The 22,334-nt window shown below is 37.3% G+C and overlaps 1 protein-coding gene across 1 annotated transcript in view; it reads right to left on the minus strand.

Moving 5' to 3' along the window:
- LOC129717928 (BTB/POZ domain-containing protein KCTD16) overlaps positions 1-18,420 on the minus strand; it is a 31,493-nt gene extending 13,073 nt beyond the window's left edge. The window contains exon 1 of the mRNA XM_055668216.1: positions 16,959-18,420. Coding sequence (XP_055524191.1) covers positions 17,305-17,991 — 687 coding nt within the window. The 5' untranslated portion in view covers positions 17,992-18,420 and the 3' untranslated portion in view covers positions 16,959-17,304. The remainder of the gene's footprint in view (positions 1-16,958) is intronic.
- Between the last annotated feature and the right edge of the window lie 3,914 nt (positions 18,421-22,334).

Consider the following 22,334-nt stretch of genomic DNA (forward strand, 5'->3'; position numbering starts at 1 on the left):
TTAGTTTCGTATCCGTATACAACTGGTTAAAATCGCCTTTGTTAAGGCGTTCTAGTATTTCAAATAAAGTATTTTTCTAATTTTCTTGCAAACGAAAAGCTGTTGGAAGGCTATCAGATTTTAATTCACATATAAAAATAAGATATCACTGATTGAACAGACTAAGAAAGCATTTACTTCCTAAGTCTAGCACTCGAGACCTTTCGAAAAAATGTTTAATCCTCAATTAGTTGTTTTTTTTTTTTTGTCTTGAGAAGGGCAAATTGCTGTTCAAAATCGGCTATGCTGATCGTACTGACACTATAACCACTGACAACAGACTGTAAAATCTGTGAGAACTGTTTTGTAAATTAGAAGGCCACGGCATATTTTAGTGGCTTGCTTGTGTTGTTGCCCAAATAAGGCAAAACTTCATCGCGGGGAAGACCGAAGCCATCAACCGGCAAAACGAAACATTTTCTACTACCGCGCTGCTGCTAAGATATGTGAACGACCGACAAGTGATTTATTTAGGCCGAAACCAAATTCGGAAAGCCAGCTAACACTGCTCTGGGAAGTGGGAAGTAGGAAGTGGGAAGAGTTGTATATCTGAGGACATATTACGCGTCTGAATATTTTCTGGTACCGGTACGTCCCGGTGTTCTTCTCTAAATGCATCCCCTACTGACACTGTTTACTAGGGTGGCAATGACTTAGATATCGTGTTTTTCATTAATTCTGTGAATTCATCTTTTATGCATATTGGAGTTTCTGCTCCGAACCTTACGATTCTACATTTTTATTCGATTTTTTTTCTTCATCTAAGTGTTTGTTCGATGTCTACAATTGTTTTAGGCATTCTTTCATGAATTTCTCATGGAAGATTTTTTAACAATTTTATAAATAATATGTCATTGTTACAGTAAATACTAGATATAAATTTAAACTTTTGAGAATTATCTTTGCATTAAAAATTTTCGTTAACATTCTGGAAAACAGAGAAAATCGCAAGTTTAATTAATTTGAAATATGTGAGTTTTAGAGAGACACACGTTTCTTGATTATTCTCTGGTGCAAATATTCGTTTCAGAACGCTGTAAAGCGATTGGAAACTTTAGCAATTAGAATTCACTATATAATAATGCTTAAAAGAGATATCGGCTTCCTTAGCTTTTCCATGAGTATTTTATCTTTAGAAGTGCACACCTGAAGATGTTCTTTGACAGGAAGATTTGGCATAAATCAAATAAACTGTTTGAATAATATTGGATGGTTTAGATATAAAAATCTGATTACCCAGTTCTTATAAAAATCTAGTGCGAATTCAATGTGCCTGTAACTGTAACAAGTTACATACTGAACAAAATCCAGCACAACGACAAAAATGAGACAAACGAACAAAAAACCGCAGGCGAATTGCTCTGGTTGAATTTATTGCACCAAGCGGTCATAATATTTCCTCGCCCAAAATGGCTTCGATTCTCATTCGAAGTCTGGCCGGCCCCTGCGGGCGTGAGGCGCGCTTCAGATAGCCAGTCACCCTGGAAGCTGTCAGTCCCCTTCCAGGCAGTAAAACAAATGAAGGCTCGTTCCCGCACAATTTCGGCAGCCGCACACAAACGCAAGCTGTGCGCCTGTTGTAACACAGCCAACAACCATCCGGCAGAGGTTCGTACCTCGTTAAAATCGATTTCTCACATCCCACGGCATGGCCGTACCACATTCTGGCTTGCTATCGCAGGGGTCAAGCTAAAGCTTCCGGATCCATTATTCAACTCTCGAATCACAATCTTCCTTTCGGTTAAAAGGAAGGAAAAGGTGAAAGAGGAAGACAAGCGCAAAAAAAAACTAATAATGATCCGACGCTATCTATAGTAGACAACACACACATGCATTAGGAAAGGAAAGTCACTCCTTCCCATCATGGTAGGCGTTTTTGTGTAGGGGAGAGAGAGAAATGCGATTGTTTAGATCTCCCCATCTTTCATCATTTGTTGTAGCTGTAGGTCGTCGTGGCTCGCGCCAGCAGCACACAGAGGAGCGAGTTGCTTTGATCATTTTATCACAGCCATCGTTTGAACCTTTTTTTTTTTCAGGTAATGCTGTTGCTGGCACAATTTGGTAATGACCTTAACGTGGGACCGGGAACGTTATCAATCTTTAATGTTCAAGGTTCCTTCTTCGAACAGGGAAGGAAGTTCAATTCTGGTACAAATCACATAATCGTGAATCGTGATAGCAAAAATTGGTAGCTATTTTTGTCTATCAAATAATCAATTCGAACAGAGTTGAACGATTACAGCTGAATTTAGATGATTTTCGCTACACTTTGATTTCGATATTGCTCGGATTTAATGTGCTTATAATAGTACCTTCAGTTTTAGGCAAATTCATCACTCTGTGGCCTTTCAACGCACTTCTATCTTTACTAGGGGCACCAAAATTCACAGGAATGGTTCAATAGCTATATTCTTTCATATTTTTCAAGTTTAAGCATTTTTTCGGTTTTGTCGACCAATGTTACGTTCTGTAGCATCCAACAGTTGGCAGCGCTTTTTAATAAGCTAGTTCACTAATGATTCCCATCCGCTGTGCAGTAATTTTTTGCTCGCAAGAGTTTCACAAACCAATTATTTCTCACCTTGAGAAAAAGCATGAATATGATAATAAAATTTCTCCGTATTCAATTCTAGTTTCCTGTCAGCACAAAAAAAAAATAACAAGTTGTACCTCACGTGCATGCAAAGTAGGTTGTTTTTTGCCGATTTTGCAAACAGAAACCAGAAAAAAACTTGTGCGCGGAAACACATTCATCCCCGTAGCCAGAACGACTAACGAATCTCATAATGAAACCGGTTCCGGGCTTTGGAACTCGTCTGGCTGGAGCTTTCCTGCTCCTGGCATAACGAAATGCACGAATGTTATGACACAACTTCGACAGTGTCGGTGCTAAAATGATTGCACCTCTTGCGGAATAACTCGTTTATGGTGTAGCGAATTGTTGCAGTTTTTAATTTTTTTTCCATTCCGTTGGATCGGATTGCAATTGCGATTTGCGAGATAAAATCGATACGTGGCACGTATTACGTGCAACTTCCTTGAATCGTTCTGTTTCTGGGGATCCTTCCTGCCAGATTGAAAATTAAATTTATTTTGAATTTAAAGCGGTAGCTTGATACACTCTGCAGAGAAGAAAGCTACATCGGATACTACTTCATTAAATTGCGATAATATCGATTGCTTTTAAATACGCTTCATTTTACCGATCGTACAGTTAGGCAACAAACGAGAAATATTCCACTAGAAACTCACTCGAGCTTCACAAATGCACAAAGTTCTTCAGGGGCGAGAAAGTGCGTTCGAGTGAAATCTTTACTGTTAATTGGCAATTGAATTACTGTTAATTAAAAACTATCCGCTTGGATAGAATACTCAGAATGACTCTACTGTACACGTGATTCAGCTGTCATCAGCCATGTTTCACTTGCGTTCTGTAATACAACAAGCAAGGCGAGTTGCTCGATATCTAATATATATCTAATTTTGGATGAGACGTAAAAAATTATATCGTTACTTTTAGAGTAATTCACATACTTGAAAATGGCTTTTCATGACGTTTATTTTCATAATTTCAGAAGCACATAGATTCAATCAGTTTAAAATTCGAGAGGCAGCCCGTTCTTTTTACACTAAATTTGGTTCAATTCGATTTCGTAATTTCTGAGATATTAGAGTTTAGTAATTTTCACATTTTGATATCTAACGGTTAAACTAACAGTTCGATTTCAATCAAACTCCACAGCAAGCGTGATCCAGATCCCCAATTCCACGATGGAAAGCGTGATCCCAGAGATTTTTCGCCTCAGAAAATCTCCCGGTGTCGGCTAGAATTGAATCTAGACCAATTGGGTTGGTTGTGAGTTGATCACGCCACCCCACAACCATCAACACCAATGTCGGCATCTTTGAGTAAAATTTGTGATGTTCGTGTCCAAGTTTGTGCTTTTTTGTGGTTACTTCTTCTGGAATGACCCATACATATGTAAAAATGAAATTCTGTCTGTCGGATTCATATAGTCCTGAAAATTACTGAACCGATCGGCGTGAAAATTTGTATGTGGTAATTTTTGGGGTTCGAGACCTCTCCCTTCCCTGGAAGAGAGGGCTTCAATTTTGAACAAAACACAAATTTCGACCTAACTCTAGAACTAATCAAGCAAATGAAAAATTTGACATTTGGATTATTCTGGAAGGGGGGGAGGTTTCCAAACATATGTAACAGATATTTTAACCCATTTTTCCGGGATCGAGATGATGCACAGAAACCAAAAATCGACTCCAGGCATCATTTTGAATTGGTGATTTCCAAGATGGGAACATCTGGTTTCTGGAAAACAAACAAAAATGGCCTAGTACTCAATATGGGTATTTGCGAATCCGGAACGGTTTTTTACCTGTAGAAACGGTTTTTTTTAATATTTCTATTTTTTTTTTTCAAAGAATAAAACTGGTCACTAAAACCCAAAATAAATGTTGTTCTAGAACTCAAACTAGAAACGAATGAAAGAATAACACTGGTCAACACAGGTGTGGCCTTAAAGCTCAAACTAAAAAAGTAGGAGGTTGTATCCAAGACACGACCGCATAACTGACGTAGACCACACTATTACCTAATGCATTGTTGTAAGTGTTTCATTAATGAGTCATAAAGTCTACTAATGCTTGCTTTGTGCTGCCTCAACAGTGGGGGAATAAAGACACTGAAAACACGAGCTGTAAAAGCTGTTTCACATTCAGTAAATTAGAAGGCCGCTACAGATTTAAATTGCTAGTATCCAGCACAGATTGTTCGCTTCAATTGTCAAATAATTATAAACCTTCAAATACTTGTTTATTTGCCTTGAGAAAGGCACTTTGCTGCTCAAAATTGTATTTGCTGATGGCAACCTTTATGCTGCCTCAGTAGTGGGGCAATAACGGCAGTCTGACGACACACGCTGAGAAGTGATAAGAACCGCGCTGGTCCTGAGACATGGTGGCCAACCACAGGGCAAGTGTTTCGTTTGATTTGAAGGCAGCCACAGGCGCAACCCGCTGCTATCAGCTGTTACTGCTGAGTGCTGATATCTGATACTACTGCTGTCAACGTTGTGGACGGTCCAGCCAGCTTACCTTCCGATTAATGAATGTAGCTGATTTTACCAGAAACACTCCTTTATAGCCAAAGGTTGCTACGGTATAGGCCACGCTTTTCTGTTCAGTTTTACCATTCTCTAATGTTCTTTAGACGAATTATTCCACAATTCGCATTCGATTTTTGTATACAGCGAATAAACACCGATGGTGCTCTCTCACACGCAACGATTTTAACCCATATCGTGTTGCGGTTTGTAACATCAAGATTTCGTTTGCTCGCTGTTGCGTGTTGCATCATGTTGCAACTGAGCAGCTGGGAGACGACGAAATTCTGTTCACGTTGATTGATTGAATCGACTTCAATTTATTTTTGTAAAGTCGATTTATTCACCTTTGGCCTTAAGGCGTTCCAACAAAACAGGGCATTTTGCTGTTCAAAATATGTAAAAGCTGTTTCCGCAGTAAATAAGACGGCCGCGACAGATTGTGTTTTCTTGGATTCAGCACAGAATGTGTTGTTGCCAAGATAAAACAAAACTTTATAACCCTTATCTGGCATATCAAGACGTTTGCTGCTACCTCGCTGCTGCTTAGATACGTGATGTGATTTGTTTACTGGCGCAACTCGCTGCTGCTACTTTCGCAATTCGCTACGATGCGGCTAACTGGTTATACTATTCTGTCGACCTTTTTAGGGAAAGGCAGCAAGCGACCAATCAAAGGACGTATTTATCGTTTCAACAAGGCTTGACAATTTTCAATAGCACAATAGTTCGCATAATCAATCAAAACTTTTCTACATTTGCGTGGATAATTTTCCAATCAATTGCTGCATGAAGCAACGAACCGATAACCGATTTATAAGCATTTAAAAAGGGACATATTTCGTCCCCTTTTCGTTAATAGTTTTTCTACTTACATTCCTATGTGGTAGGCTAAAGAAAAACGTAGTTAAAAAATCAAAAAATGAAAGATTATAGGTCTCGAGCCTTTCCTGTGAATTTTGGTGAGTTTTCTCGTAAACATAAAGTTGTAGCGACGAACCCGGCGAGCAATTACTATGCGAACTCTCACGAAAGTTGGCGTGTTTTGGTCATGGATAGGGGCATCAAAATTCACTGGAATGTTTTAAAAGCTATAATCTTTCTATGGCAGCTATTTCGAGCTTTAGGGCAGCACTTTTCTTCGCTTCTGTCGACCAGTGTAATCTTCAAAAGTACTTTAAAAGGCCGCACAGTATCTGCTTGCCGGATTAGTCGCTTCTATGTGTGCTTACTAGAAAACTTAATTTAAATCTCCAATGACCGTACCCACTTTCTACTTGGCTAGGAGCACTAAAATTCACGGGAGAGGTTAAAAAGCTTTAATCTCTTATTTTTTCCAGTTTGAGCCCTAGAGCAAATTTTTTTTCGCCTTTGTGGCCCAGTTGTCGATACAAGTTTGCCATCGAGCTCAAACCTAGAGCAAACGTAGAAGTGACTAGCCCGGCGTGAAATTACTTGGGACCTTTCGACGCATTTCTGAGTTTACTAGAGGATCCAAAGTTCACAAGAATGATTCAAAAATTATAATCTATCTTTTGTTCGCAGTTTGAACTTTAGGGCAAAATATGTATTGATTAGTGTTTTCAATTAAAAGCGCATCTTACAATGAATTAGCTGATGAAGAATGTCATTCAGCGACAATTTTACGAGGAAAAAGCTACAACGTGAAGAAACCGTTCTTATTCGCACATCCCCCAGAATTCCATCGACTTACTATTTAATCTCCCATATCAAAAAATTTTTCGTGCGTCTCCTCATAATTTCGACGACTGTCAATAAAGCCTGAAGTCGCTCACTGGAAATTGGTGGCATAAAACTCGGATATCTATGCCACGAGCCCTTCACGTCGCATATTCACGTGTCGGCAACCAATCAGTATTATGTATATGTGTTTGCTTCAAAAGGGAAAATGACTTTGACTGTAAATCATATTTGCTTCAGTTTGTTCTTCTTTTTACAAGAGCAGGATAAACATGTTACTATTTTCATTCAATCGAAATTTAATCGTGAATCCGTAGATAAAGATAAAACAAGCTTCAGTAATTATGGGCCTGAAACTAAAACACGTATCACAACCATAACCGGATTTAGGGGGAGTCCAGGGGGCCATGGCCATCGGGCTCCCACAAAAGTTTGCTTTTCATGATTCATGACTAAATGCACAAAAATATGACACTTTAAATTAACTGAAATTTCAATAAAACTAACACAATCCTTCTGTAACCTTCCTTTAACTTATGTTTCCGTATGGCATATTCCTTAGTTGGAATTTTGACGACTGAAAAGGAGCCTCCACAAGGCCCCTAAATCTGGCCTTGATCACAAACATCATGCAACACTTTCAATTGCTAGGAATCAAGAAACTGGATAAGAAGGAGTCAAATCTTGGGTGTCATTAGTCACTTATGGACAGTGCCAACCCCCTCACGCCCACTCTTAATCTGATGGAAAGGGTCAGAATTTAACAGGTGGAAGATATTTTTACAACGTAATTCTCTGAAAGGACGTATGAATTTTTGCATTCACTTTGCATGAAGCATTGAAGCGCAGAAACCTAATAAATATTCTTTCGATTTATTTATTTTATTTATTTCGATTACACTAGTCGACAGACACGAAAAAAAGCTGCCTTGAACCATTTCTATGAATTTTGGTGCCCCTAGCCATTGTCAAGACGCATCAAATCACGTCAAAGTGTTGTAAGATAACTGCTCACGTTTTATCGTTATTATTTCAAAGACTTTTCTGATGGACATTTTATGGATTGCTTGGAGATAGTTTTGAACCAAAAATCTCTGAATGATTCAAGGCTTCCTTTTGATATTATTGACAGAATTGTAAAACTGATTTGAACAACTTTGGTGTATTTTGAGTCCTTGTTTCATACAAATTTGAGACATTTTTGACCTTAAAGTGTTTGTTGTTTTAAATAGTTTTGAATAGTTTTATCTCTAAAATATTTTTTTCTAGGCACATTTGGAATATGTCTGAAACATTTTTGGAACATTAAAAAACATGTTCTAATCAACCTATTTGGCATGATTTAGCGATATTTTCGATTCAGTAAAGTAGGCAATGTATGTAGTTTGCGAGAATGAGAAAATGAACGGGAATAAAAGGTGAACCCGTAATCTTTGTTGTCTCCGGCAAGGTGTTTGGCCAATTAAACTACTGCACACACTGCCCTGTGGAAGTTTATTTTTGTAACTTAGAGTGGTCCCTTCATTTTCGCATTCTCGCAAGCTACATACATTGCCCGCTCTACTAAAAATGTAAGTCGTATTCCATTTCTGATTCTTCTAGCATATTTAGCCATTTTTGTGACAGATTTAGGACATGTTTTGACAAATTGCACAATTTTTATTTAATACGTAGTAAACATGTTTGTGGCTTTTTTAAGATATTTTTGAAACATTTCAGTGCCATGTTATAGTCATCTGTTAAAAACTATTCTGGTACAGTTGTTCAACAAAATGGAGACATTTTTAAGGTGAAACGGTATTGAAGCCACAATCAGCCGATTTCAAGCCACCACTTCAAATTTTTAGAAGAATAAATTCACCTTGCTTCACCGCAGCAAACATGAAATGGCGTTTTCACAGGTGACGCATTGACTGTTACCAAGCCATGTGCTTTTGTAAATTCGAAGTGGTGGCTCGGAGTCGGCCATTTTTGGCTTCAATACCGTTTGGCCTTAATGCTGTTTTGAAAAAGCATTCTATTACAATTTTGGTTGAATTTTAACGATATTTTCATACACTTCTGAGACATTTCGAAAACATTGTACAACAGTTTTGAAAAATGTTGAATATGTTTCACATTTTTTTCGATAATTTTTTTGCCTTTCTCCTAGGTATAGCAATCACTGGAAAAACCAATGGTATAAAAATGCTTCAGAGGGTCGAATCTCGTATATCAATCGACTTAGTTCGACGAGCTGAGCATTTTCTGTATGTGTGTGTATGTGTGTGTGTATATGTGTGTATGTATGTAACGGTCTCCCAATCTCACTCGATTTTCTCAGAGTTGGCTGGACCGATTTTCATGAAACTAATTGCAAATGAAAGGTCCAGTTGCCCCATAGAACCCTATTGAATTTTATCTCAATCGGATTTTTAGGTTCGAAGTTATGTATCAAAATGTGAAAATCACAAAACTTCAATATCTCAGAAACTACAGACCCGATTTGAACGATGTAGTTCAAAAGTTATGCAAAGAAACGTGTTTCGCAGACTGTTTAATCTCACTCACTTTTCTCAGAGATGGCTAGACCGATTTTCACAAAATTAGTGTCATATGGAAGGTCTTGTTGCCCCATAAGACCCTATTGAGTTTTATTGTTATTGGACTTTAACTTTGTTCGTTATGTATAATATTGTGAAATCAGGCTATGAAAAGAAATAAGTTGCAAATGAAAGGTCTAGTTGTCTCATAATACCCTATTAAATTTTATTATAATCGGACTGTAACGTTGTCTTTTATGTAGCTAAATGTTAAAATCACGAAACTTCATTATCTCAAAAAACTACACAACCGATTGGAACAAAACAGGTATCAAATGAACATGCTGTCTTCAAAACCATCGATGATTTTTACAATGAATAAACATGTGGTCCAAAATTTATGAATATAAATGCTTTCCGATGAGTTTATATCATACTATAACCACATACTAAGACATACGTAACACTGGCGATTTTTTTTTTTTTTTGGTACTCTTTGCCCCACATCACCCGAAACAACACCAGTATGAACTGCTCGACGAAAATGGACGGAATGAATTTCTTCATCGCGGTTCTACTCGAGCCCTCAACAAAATCCCTTACGAAACTGTCAAAAAGTTGTTTACCAAATCAATGCTGCATTTTTCGAGTGGGAACGAGACAAATGCAGGGCTGCGCAGGTACACAACCTCCATAAACTACTCAAACTGATTAAGTTTAGTAAAGCGGGCAGAGTATGCAGTTTGCGAGAATGCGAGAATGAACGGGAATAGAAGGTGTGACTTTTAGGCTTAAAAGCTAAAAGCCTAAAAGTCACACCTTCTATTCCCGTTCATTCTCGCATCCTCGCAAACTGCATACATTGCCCGCTTTACTAAACTTAAAATGTAAGTCATATGACAAAAATGAAATTAGTTCGTGAAGTACTCAAACAGAGGTTTTTTTTTACAGAGGTTTGTACTTTCGAGTAGTTCATTTTGTACCAACTTTTTTGGAAAATTTCTTCCTGAGTGTTACGTATGTCTTATGTATGTACTATAACTATCACTGGCAAAACCGAAGGTATAAAAGTGCTCCAAACGGTCGAATGGCATATATCACTCGACTCAATTCCATGAGCTGAGCATTTTCTGTATATGTGTGTATGTGCAAATTTTCAACCTCACTCGATTTTCTCAGAGATGACTGGACTGATTTTCAAAAAATTATTTTCGAATGAAAGGTCTAGTTGCCCCATAAAACCCTATTAAATTATATTGTAATCGGATTTTTAGTTCATATGTTATGCATCAAAATGAGGAAATAACGAAAGTTCATTATCTCAAAATTGGTTCTAAATTAAAAGGCTACCATAAAAACCCCTTAACATTCGATTTTTTTAAAGATTGGACATGTGGTTTAAAAGTTATGGTAAGAAATTTCTCAGAGATGACTGAACCAATTTTCATAAAATCAGTAGCATATGGAAGGTCTAGTTGCGCCATGAGACTCTATTGATTTTTGCCTTTCTCCTAGAAAGGTAGAGCAATCACTGCAAAAACCAAAGGTATAAAAGTGCTTTAAAGGGTCGAATGTCGTATATCAATCGACTTAGTTCGACGAACTGAGCACTTTCTGTATGTGTGTGTGTGTGTGTGTGTGTGTGTGTATGTTTGTATGTAACGCTCTCCAAATCTTATTCGATTTGCTCAGATATGGGTAGACCGCTTTTCATGAAACTAATAATCCAAATGAAAGTTCTAGTTGCCTCATAAGACTCTATTGAAAAATGTTAAAATTATGAAACTTCATTATCTCAGAAACTACACAACCGATTTAAACAAAATTGGTTTTAAATAAACAGGCTACCTAAAAAACCCTTAACTTTTGAATTTTATAAAGATTGGACTTGTGGCTCAAAAGCTATGGACAGAAACGTGTTCTTGAGACTATTGAATCTCACTCATGTTTCTCAGAGATAGCTGGACCGATTTTCATAAAATCAGTGTCATATGGAAGGTTCAGTTGCCCCATGATACCCTATTGATTTTTTCTGCAATCGGACTATTACTTTGCCTGTTGTGTTTAAAAATGTGAAATCCAGCTATGGAAAGCAAAAATATTCCGAAGACTACTCAAACTAACTCACTTTTCTCAGATAATGTTGAACGGATTTCCAACAAAATTAGTGTCAAATGAAAGGTCTAGCTTCCTCATAACACCCTATTGAATTTTACTGTAATCGGACTTTAACTTGGTCTGTAATAAATCAAAATGTGAAAATCACGAAACTTCATTATCTAAGAAACTACACAACCGATTTGAACAATACTGATTTCAGATGAGCGTAAGGGTAGTACGACGAAGTACGAGTAGTAAGGGTTAACTGACGAATTATTATGATTATATTATAAAAATTATATTTTAACGAATGAAATATCGAGTCTACATATAATCGAGTCCAACCTATACATGAGTACAGTGACGCACAGTGCGTTGAGCCATAGACAAAAATCGTTTTTCTCTCTTCTTTATTTGGATGCACCAAGTACCCAAAAGTGTTCACAGGTATCTCCTGGGTTGTGAACAAGTATTGGTGAGCTTTGGGAAGCATCACAAATACTAATACAAGCATAGCAAGCGTCATCGTCCAGAGCAATCATTAGTTTCACATTTCGTGCTAAATTGTCGCGCGTTTTCTAAACGTTGGTAAAACTTAATTCCTTTGTGTATTCCAATAACACAAAATGGAAAATAACAATCAAGGTTAGTGCAATATATTTCATTGATAGAGAGACTTGGTTTCGATTGCGTGTATGATTAATCGGTATCATGAGTTGGTGAAGGTATTAATCCTTAAAAAAACGCGAACTCAAACTTTCGTAACCGTTTTAAAAAAAGTTCCACCGAGTTCCTCTCTAAAACATACATCAAAAGTTTGCTTGAAGTGTCCTCTACAAAATATACAAAAATTAGCTGCAACTTCCTGCAACTCTGAAAGTTTTTTTATTTTTCGTATGTTAATGCCGATTGCTCGTGAAGCGGCAGATATTTGAAAAGTGCTTTAACTGCAATGCAAGCAAAAAAACATCATATGTATTTCGATATTATCTCTACCAGAAGACACAGTCGAGCATGTTTATGAAGATTTGCACAAGTTTTCTGCTGTATATTGTCCGAAATTGGGGTCCGAAACTCGAAATGGGAGAAATGCAATAGAATAAAAAAGTATTTTATGAAAAAGCATGAAATTTGGTTGCAGTCACCGCTTGCTCTTCCTCGATTCTGCGAGAATAATAATTAAGAATACAACCACATTTCTTCTCGTGAGCGTCCTCAGAAACTTTTTGAAAGCTGTCCAACCAGAATTAAAAAAGGGCGAGTTGCAGAGCTCGTTGAAAATAACTTCCCAAAAGAATTAGTATTCGCTGCTACCGTTCCAAACAACTATTCCAATTCGTTTGAAGATGACCCAAAACTTGACTTGATAATATAATATGCATCTTTAAGAATTGTAAACTGTTTGTTACTCTGGTAACTAAATATATAAAAAATAATAAAAATAATACGTAAGAAAAAACCAAAAAAAAAATTTTTTTTTCGTTATAATTGCGCATAAGCCACTTTTGCAATTATGTAAAAGTAAGTAAAACATAGAAACCGCAGCTTTCGTTTTAATGTACATCTTTTACAAAGAGATTCACGGTTTTCTTGTATAGTATGAGTGCGTTGGCGTTTGGGACAGTTTTGTGATTTAGTGTATCACATAAGACCTTTATGCATTTAGTAGCTCTGAAGGTAACGAATGACATTCCTTGTTACATCAACATGTTTTATCGACAAAATCGTGTAGTTTTGATTTTTGTCTCGTCTTACCCTACATTTAACGCACTGTGTGACGTTTCGATTATACCACGATCAAAAAAAAAATTTCGCGTCATATATTTGAAATATATTTATTTCATGTTATTCGCATGTGTTTAGGTATGTTCATATATGTTTGAAGATAATGTTTTAAATGTTCGGTATGGTTTCACTGCTACCAATGATTTGTAATTTAAGAGTGATTAATAAATCCAGCAAATATTATCAAGGGGCATTTTTTCCAAAATGAAGTGTTCGTGTAAATCTATTTTAACAAATAATAAGTAGGAATGAGAAGGGTTTTGTCTGACCGCTAGGTGGATTAATTGAGGTTTTCTTATACATTTTCGAGGCATTTTGGAAATATTTCTGTTTTGAGACATTTTCGAAACATTGTTATTTTTTATAATCTTTTAAAACATTTTTGAGAGATATCAGAGACCTTTTTGCATGATTTGGTATCGATTTTTTATCTCTCAGAATTGATCGGGTTTTAAAAATATATTTAACTGATATTTCATTTCGACTTTTTGATGGTTGAATAAAATAAAAATTTATTCAACTCTCAATCGAAAAATTTTATTTGTATGGGTAGATTAGGCTTGTATCAATCAAACTTCAATTCTAGGCTTATTTACATTTGGCGAGCTGAAAAAAAAGAACGATTATATCTATTTGAGCATTCTTGCGAATTTTAGTGCCCCTAGCCATTTCATTCATGGGACAAAAGCTCTCACCTACTCCAACGCGAACGTTAACCGTGCGCCTTCTTTCACTATTGAATCGATGGAGGCGCCAGATATATCGTTCTAGGGAACGAGCTTGAGAGAGGAATTTGGATCTAGAGCTGGATGGTAATATTCTTGAGAAAAACTCTCTTCTACAAAGTTGTTACATAGGATGGAGCGCACATTTTCCTGTAATTACAAGTTGGAATGACCCAAATTTTCGATGAAATCCTGCATCTAATTTTCTTATCTTTGCAGATAGAGTAAAACGATGTTCCACAATGATGTAGCTCCGTCAATTTTGCGTAACTTTGTAGAAGAAGTAAGATGACAATGACCCAATTTTTGCCGTTATGAATTTTAAGCACGAAAACGACAGCGTATAATTTAGAAAGGAACAATTTTTTTTATATATATTTTGTTTTTTTTTTTTGAACTTACATAAAAAATAGCTTATAGATCAATTTTTCTTCCGAAGCTGTGTGCCACCATTGCCAAGAATATCCGCGCAGTCGACTAAAGACATACATATATGGTATAATTGACACCGGAGGAATTCACAATGTTTGCAGGATCGTAGAACCGACCTAGCCTTTATAGTCGTGTTAGGCATTTTTTATTCATGAGATTTTCCAACTGTACAGCCAACAGAAAAGGTAAACACTTTTAAAATACAACCAAGATCATTCAGTTCAGCCGTTGTTGATACAATTGTTCTATTATATCAGTCCATATTTTTACGTAACTTTTGAGCGAATCATAGGTTCAAAACAAATCAATAATAAGTTGTGACCATCTAAACGTCCTCGACAAAATCAATGTTACTGTTAGTAAGAAATTCGAATGAATTCAACAATCCTTAAATAAAGTATACACATATTGTTACTCAAGTTTTGAACAATCCAACGGATCCGGAACTATTTTCGGTTCAAGAAAGAAAATAAAACAGCAGAACATTTTCGTCTTTACCTCCTCACTTTTTCCCCTGTTCGTTTCACTAATCGTTTCGGTCTTGATGAATCAGATGGCGTACAAACAGATTTATAAGGAATGCTAAACGCCATGAATATAGTTTTAATACATCAACAACTGCGAAAAAATAATTAACTCCCTTTCACATCAGATGATAAAAGAAGGTGAACCAATGAAACATTTCCAGACCAGGCATTACCAGCTATTCTGTCTCTCAGTTGCTTCCAGAAAATCCTATGGTACTGTGAGTGTCTTTCTTTGAGCTTTTTTGCGTTGTTGTTTTGTCGGGAAAATTTTTCAGGAACGATACGATAGCGAGCGCGGTTTACATAAATCAGCGGCTTGAACTGCATGCAATCTAAGATCGAAATATCTCCGAATGCGAAAGTAGTAGGTGATTCTACGTGGTTTTATATATTTGATTTTAGGATGCATAGTCGCATATTCTTGGTGAAACACAACTTTTGAAGAAAAATAGTCAGTCTATTTTTTCTCGAAAAAGTGACCAAGTTCCAGCACATGGATGAGCATATCTTCCATCCAAACTCGCAAGCTGTACGCTCGTGAAGTTCATACCTTCTTATGATAAGTTGTACGTTTTAAATCGATCCACTAGCTTTTTATGCAAGTTTTACAAAAAAAAAACAGAAACAAAATAGATAGAAGATTATTTTCTTGTTGAAACACAGTCTCAGATAACTACGATCCGCTTGATAACTCCACTTCTCTATCGAGCTCTAGACCCAAATTTCCACCTGAACTCGTTCCCTAGAACGATGTGCAGTTTTTAACTAGGCGTCTCCATCGAATCTAAAGTTGAAGGAGACGCACGGTTAACGTTCGCGTTGGAACTTTTGACGCACTTTAACGATGACTAGGGCATGAAAATCCCCAGAGATGGGTAAACAGCTATAATCTTTAATTTTTTCCAGTTTGAGCATGAGGGCTACCTGTTTGTTTACCTGTATTTTAAAAACTTTTTAAGATTTAAGATGCTTTAAGATGTTGATGTGTGTTAACAAATTTGTATCATTTATGAATTTTATTTGGCGTTGGATCAAAAGTATTATAATAATTCCTATTTTGGATCTGGTTTCATTTTTTTTTTGAAAATATTCAAAGGAATATTGATTGATTTGTAGGAATAAAGCGAAATTATTCGATCCATATCCTAATACTTTCTTTTTTCAGTAGAGCAACAGTTTTCTCAGCTCAAGGGGAATTTCAAAAGTTGTTAATTTTTCATAGTCACATTACAGTATAATCGAGTAACATTTATTGATTACACCAAGCTTGCGACTGTTCACGAGGAAAGTATCAAATTCAGTCGATGTGTAAACTTCAAATGACGAAGGTTGGAATCCACACACCAACTTTCAATTCATTTCGCACAAAGTTAGTTTATTTGTTCCGCACTGGTGCCGAACGTTACAGTTAATTGAAACCCCTTTTTTTGCTTCATTTAGAAAATTCTCTCTTCACATTCTCAGTATGTTTTGTGACAGTAACTTCGTTCCGCCTGTCAGCGCCGAAGAGGGCATTGAAAATCCTGAATAGTGCGACAAAAATACCACACCACTCAATCCTGAACCAATAAATTTTGCGATCACTCGTCCGTTCTGCCAGCACTTCGTCAATCGACTAGGTTTTCCTTCATCCCTTCATCACATTCACACACACGGACCAAAAAAAAAAACTACTCTTCGCAGAAGCCACGTCAAAGTTCGATTCACTGGGTGACGTTCCGAAAAAAAAAAAACAGGGAAAAAAACGGAACGAACCGTTTTGACGTGGGTTCCTCCTTTCCATTATCCACGTCCGAGGCGGGGGGTGGAACCAACAGCGCTGACAAAGAGTACTCCATTTGTTCCATTTGGGTGCTCCACAATGCGCTTCGATTCCACCCCTCCCGAGACCCCCCGTCCACACACACACACTTTCTTCGTTCCCACAGGAGCGATAAATGCCGATAATGATGATGATGCGGCACTTGCTTCTTTTTTCGGGGTTGGCTTTCTAGCTAAAAAACTTACCGTAAATTTCAATAAGTTATCACCACCACTTCCGACGTTTGCCGAACCTTTTGAACCTCCGTCGTCGTCGTCGTTGTCGTCGGCGAAATCGATGCGTGCCTCACGCGTTTTTTTTTTCTATTCTACTATATTTCTCCGTTTGGAACCAAACTAGTTAACCGAACATCACAATAAACTTTTGCTTAATCTCTGCACTCGCGAGTTGCCATCCAACCGACAACTCCGATCTTTGTATCACATGGTAACTGTACAAAAAAATTCACATTCCATTCTCTTCTTCTTCTTCGTTTTCTTCTTCTTCTGCTTTTTCTTGGTCGGCTAATCGAATTCAAATGCAAAGTAACGCTTAATCGCGTAGGAAAACAAACTCATTGTAGTGATTCCAACGGTTTTCCTCGGCATCCACGCCCGGTTTCAGGTTCTCCGTCACTGATCCGGCCGTACCGGAACCACAGCTTCCAACGCACCGGAAGCCATTCTCCTGTAGCATATCGAACGCCTGCTCGATAAACACGTGCTTCAAGAAGAACCGTGCCGTGTACCGATCGGGGCCGCCGTGATCCGGATCCCGGGACTCATTAAGCGTATCCCCGAACACTTCCCGGCAAACGGCGACCCGTCCGTGAACAAGCAGGCGAGTAATTTTGCGAAACTTCACATCGGCCAGCCCATCGCGGCCGAACTGAAAACTGCCTCGATAGCCGATCGTGATACAGCCCGGATCCTTGGTGACCGCTTCGATCATTCCGCCCAACCGCAGATATTCCGCTTCCTTTCGCAACCGATCGCGTTCACGAAATTCCGCTGGCATCTTGAACTTGCCCGGTTCTCGCAGGTAATCCAACACGAACCGGAACAGCACTCCATCGCGGTCGATAAAGAAACGGCCGTCCCGGTCACGAGGCATATCATGCGGACTGCCACTGAACAGCTCCTGCAGCAGTGAGCCATCCTCCGACCTCAGTGTGGCCAAACCAGTCGTATAGTGACTACCGCCGACGTTCAGTTCAATCACCTCAGGAAATTCAGCCATTTTTCTGTGTGTTCTTGTGCACAATTCACGAGTTTTGCATTCACTAGACAAAAAAAAAAGTTCGCTAAAATCTCACTAATCAGTTGCACCTCCACACGCTCTATCTCAAATTGCTCCCGTAGATTCCTGCTAATTCCTTCTCTAGCAGGACCAAGTGAATACGAGAAAAAATTGCACGCACGCCTTTCTTGCTTCTTACTCGGACTAAGCTCGGATTGTCAACAACTTTAATGACACGCACACGCACTCCGTCCGTCCGTTCGCGGGAATCGACGCCAACCTGCCCCTGTGCCCTCCTGTGCCGCGGATGGAGAAGAAAAGGAACCAGAGCAAAGCAGCAAGCAATGTTCGTCGTGCGCCGAGGGTTCGTGTGTGTCGCGAGAGCCGTCCGTTCTCCGTGCCGACCGTCAGGGAAATGATGCAAAAGTTGGAAAATACACATTTCGACGGCTGCTTTCTCTCAGTCTGTCTCCGGTTCTCGGTTCCAGGTTTTTCGTTGCGGTGCTCTACGTTAGCGTTCTCTCGCAGCATCCCGTTTAACGGAGCTTACGGGCTGTGCAGTGTGGGAAACTTTTCTGCAAACCTTTGCTGTGAAGTTCATGAATTGGATTGAACTGAATCGTCTATCTTGTAAAGTTTGTACTAACTTGACCAGAAATGATATAATATACACTTATAATTCCAATGGTTACTGAACTCAAACCTCGCTTCCAGGTCGAGCGAAAACATTCGAAAACTTGAAAAATAAAAATAAAAACGAACTATAATCATAAAATCAAATTATGAAGTCAGTAATCACCCATAAATCCTTGATTCATCAAAGAAACAATAAAAAGCGAACAAACAAAAAAATATCCAACGAATCAAGAGTAAGAAATAGCAAAAAATATCAGAACTAAAGCATAAAATACCAGGACAGAGCAACACAAAAATGTTAATAAATGAAAAACTGAAATAAGGTAATAATAATACATTTATTATGTTTTATAGCTTATCTATGTAATAGAAAACCATCAAACAATAAACCAGTTTTAATCATTTTTTCTATATATTTTATTTTTAATTTAGATTTAATTTTAGCTCGTAGTCGGCAGCGAGGATGAAAAATTTGCTTTTAGTTTCTAAGTTACTTAAGAAAGTAAGACACTAATTATAATTGGCGCCTTAAACATTAATTATATTTGTGCCGTGTCAAATAGTTTTAAATTTTTATAGTTTTTGCCTTTCTCCTAGAAAGGTATAGCAATTACTGGAAAAACCGAAGGAATAAAAGTGGTCCCAATAGCCGAATGTCATATACCACTCGACTTCTTTCGACGAACTGAGCATTTTCTGTATGTATGTATGTATGTGTGTATGTGTGTATGTGTGTGTGTATGTGCAAATTTTTTTCTCACTTACTTTTCTCAGAGATGGCTGGACCGTTTTTCATAAAATTAATTGCAAATGAAAGGTCTAGTTGCGTCATAGGTTGCTATTGAATTTCATTGTAATCGGATTTTTAGTTTAGAGGTTATGTATCAAAATGTAAAAATCACGAAACATCAATATTTCAGAAACCACATAACCGATTTCAATAAAACTGGTTTCAAATGATTGGGCTGTCCCCAGAACCCTTAACTTTTGAATTTCGTTATGATTGAACATATGGTTCAAAAGTTATATGAAGAAAAGTTATCCTGAGGTTGTTTAAACTCACTCATTTTTCTCAGAGATGGCAGAACCGATTTTCACAAAATTAGTGTCAAATGAAAGGTCAAGTTACCCCATAGGTTGCTATTGAATTTCACTGTAATCGGATTGTAACTTTGTCCGTTGTTCATAAAAATGTGAAATCACATAATGAAAGTAATTATATTGACTTTCTCCTAACGATCACTGACTAATTAAAAGGTAGAAAAGTGATCCAAATGGCCGAATGTCATATACTACTCGACTCAGTTCAACGAATCGAGCATTTTCTGCATATATGCATGTATAGGTGTATATGTTTATGCGTGGGTGTGTACGTGTGTATGTGCACCTTTTTTTCGCACTCACTTATCTCAGAGATGGTCTGACCGATTCTTTCTATCTTGGTGTCAACTGAAGGGTCTATTTGCCGCTTAGGTTGCTGCAATGAAATTAATTGCAAATGAAAGGTCTAGTTGCCCTATGAGAACCTATTGAATTTTATTGTAATCTGATTTCTAGTTTAAAGGTTATGTATCAAAATGTAAAAATCACGAAACATCAATATCTCAGAAACTACACAACCGATTTTAACAAAATTAGTTTCAAATAAACGGGCTACCTAAAAAACCCTTAACTTTTGAATTTTATGAGGATTGAACATGTGGTTCAGAAGTTAGGGAAAGAAACGTATTCTGGAGACTATTTAATTTCACTCATGTTTCTCAGAGATGGCTGGACCGATTTTCATAAAATCAGTGTCATATGGAAGGTCTTGTTGCCTTATAAGACCCTCTTGATTTTTTTTTGCAAACGAATAATTACTTTGCCTGTTATGTTTAAAAATGTGAAGTCCAGCTATGAAAAGAAACATATTACAAAGACTACTTGGACTCACTCACTTTTCTCAGAGATGGTTGAACCGATTTCCACAGAATTAGTATCAAATGAAAGGTCTAGCTGCCTCATAACACCCTATTGAATTTCGCTGTAATCGGACTGTAACTTCGTCTGTAATGTATCGAAATGTGAAAATCACGAAACTTCATTATCTTAGAAAACTACACAACCGACTTGAACAATATTGATATTAGATGAACGTGCTAGTTAAGGGTTATCTGATGAATTATGTTTGAACACGTGGTTTCAAAGTTTGGCTGCCCTATACGTTACCTTTTCATTTGATTGTAATCAAACTTAAGCAACCGTTATGTTTTAATTTGTAAAACAACGAAAGTCTATTACCTCAAGTATTACACGACTCATTTGAACATAACTAGTCTCATACAAACGAGTCAACTCTCAACTTACAAATAACAAACTTCATATCAATTTGATATGTGGTTCAAAAGTTTTGGAAAGAAAAGAAATTCAAAGACTATTCAAAACTATACCTGCTTTGATCAATATCTATGGCCTCAACAAGATTTAAATGTGGTATCGTACTATCTAAACGTTCCCGGCATCGCTCGTGATTAAATTGTTCAAAATTTAGAGTCATTTCTTTTATTTCGCTATTTCTTAAGCACTAACATTACGTCAAATTTCATATTCTATACTTTAATAACAACTTCAATATTTTAGAATCCAAAGAGTGAATATACCTTTATTGGATTTAAGCATTCATATAAATCTATTTTTACAAATAATAAGTTTGAATGAGAAAGGCTGAGTCTGACCGCAAGGTGGAATAATTTAGGTTTTTTTAATGTGTCACCTCGATGTTATCATTGACCTATTTTTCATTTATATTTTAGCTCCAATAATCATGATTTTTGTACATATTTGTGCTATTATGTCATGTTTCCAATGTCATTCAAGTTGCTTCTCTTTGCTGTACTTAAGCTAACCCGGCAAACTTCGTCCCGCCCATTTTTTTTTTTATTAAAATAAATTTGAACATTGCAGATTGATTGATTCTTGTACATCACCTTGAGTTTGGAAATATCCATATTGAGTAGTACTCGGTCATTTTTGGCTGTTTTCCAGAAACCGGAAGTCGCCATCTTGGATTTCAAAATGGCATTTGGTGACATTTTCTGGCCTTTGGGCCAGATTTTTTTTTTAGATGGAAACTTCCGGTTTCCGGTTCAAAAAATCTAAAAAAATGGCGCCTGAAGTCGAGTTTTGGCTGCTGTGCATCGACCCGACCATTCTAGATAGTTTTCCGGAAAACCTGGTAGAAATATCCGTTTTATGTATATGGGAGACCTCTCTCCTCTTCAAGAGTACGGAGGAATGTCAAACCACTATTGAAATTTGTGTTTGATTTGTATAAGAGCCCTTCCATCCAGAAATGGGAGGGGTGTCGAACCGCCATGAAAATATTTTCGCTCCCAAAAACCTCCACATGCCAAATTTGGTTCCATTTACTTGATTAGTTCTAGAGTTGTCAAGAAATTTGAATTTCATTTGTAGGAGCCCTCTCTCCCAGAAGAGTCTTGCTCTCGAAAACCTCAACATATCAAATTTGGTTCATTTACATTATCGTTTCTCGAGATGTGCAGAAACTTGCGTTTCGTTTGTATGAAACCCTTCCCTTCCAGAAGAGAGAGTGGTGTCAAACTATTATGGATATATTTTTTACCCATAAAAACATTCACCTGCCAAATTTAGTTCCATTTACTTAGTGAGTTCTCGAGATGCGCAGAAATTTATGTTTCATTTATATG

Source organism: Wyeomyia smithii, chromosome 1, assembly GCF_029784165.1.
Source record: "Wyeomyia smithii strain HCP4-BCI-WySm-NY-G18 chromosome 1, ASM2978416v1, whole genome shotgun sequence".
Lineage (NCBI taxonomy): Eukaryota > Metazoa > Arthropoda > Insecta > Diptera > Culicidae > Wyeomyia > Wyeomyia smithii.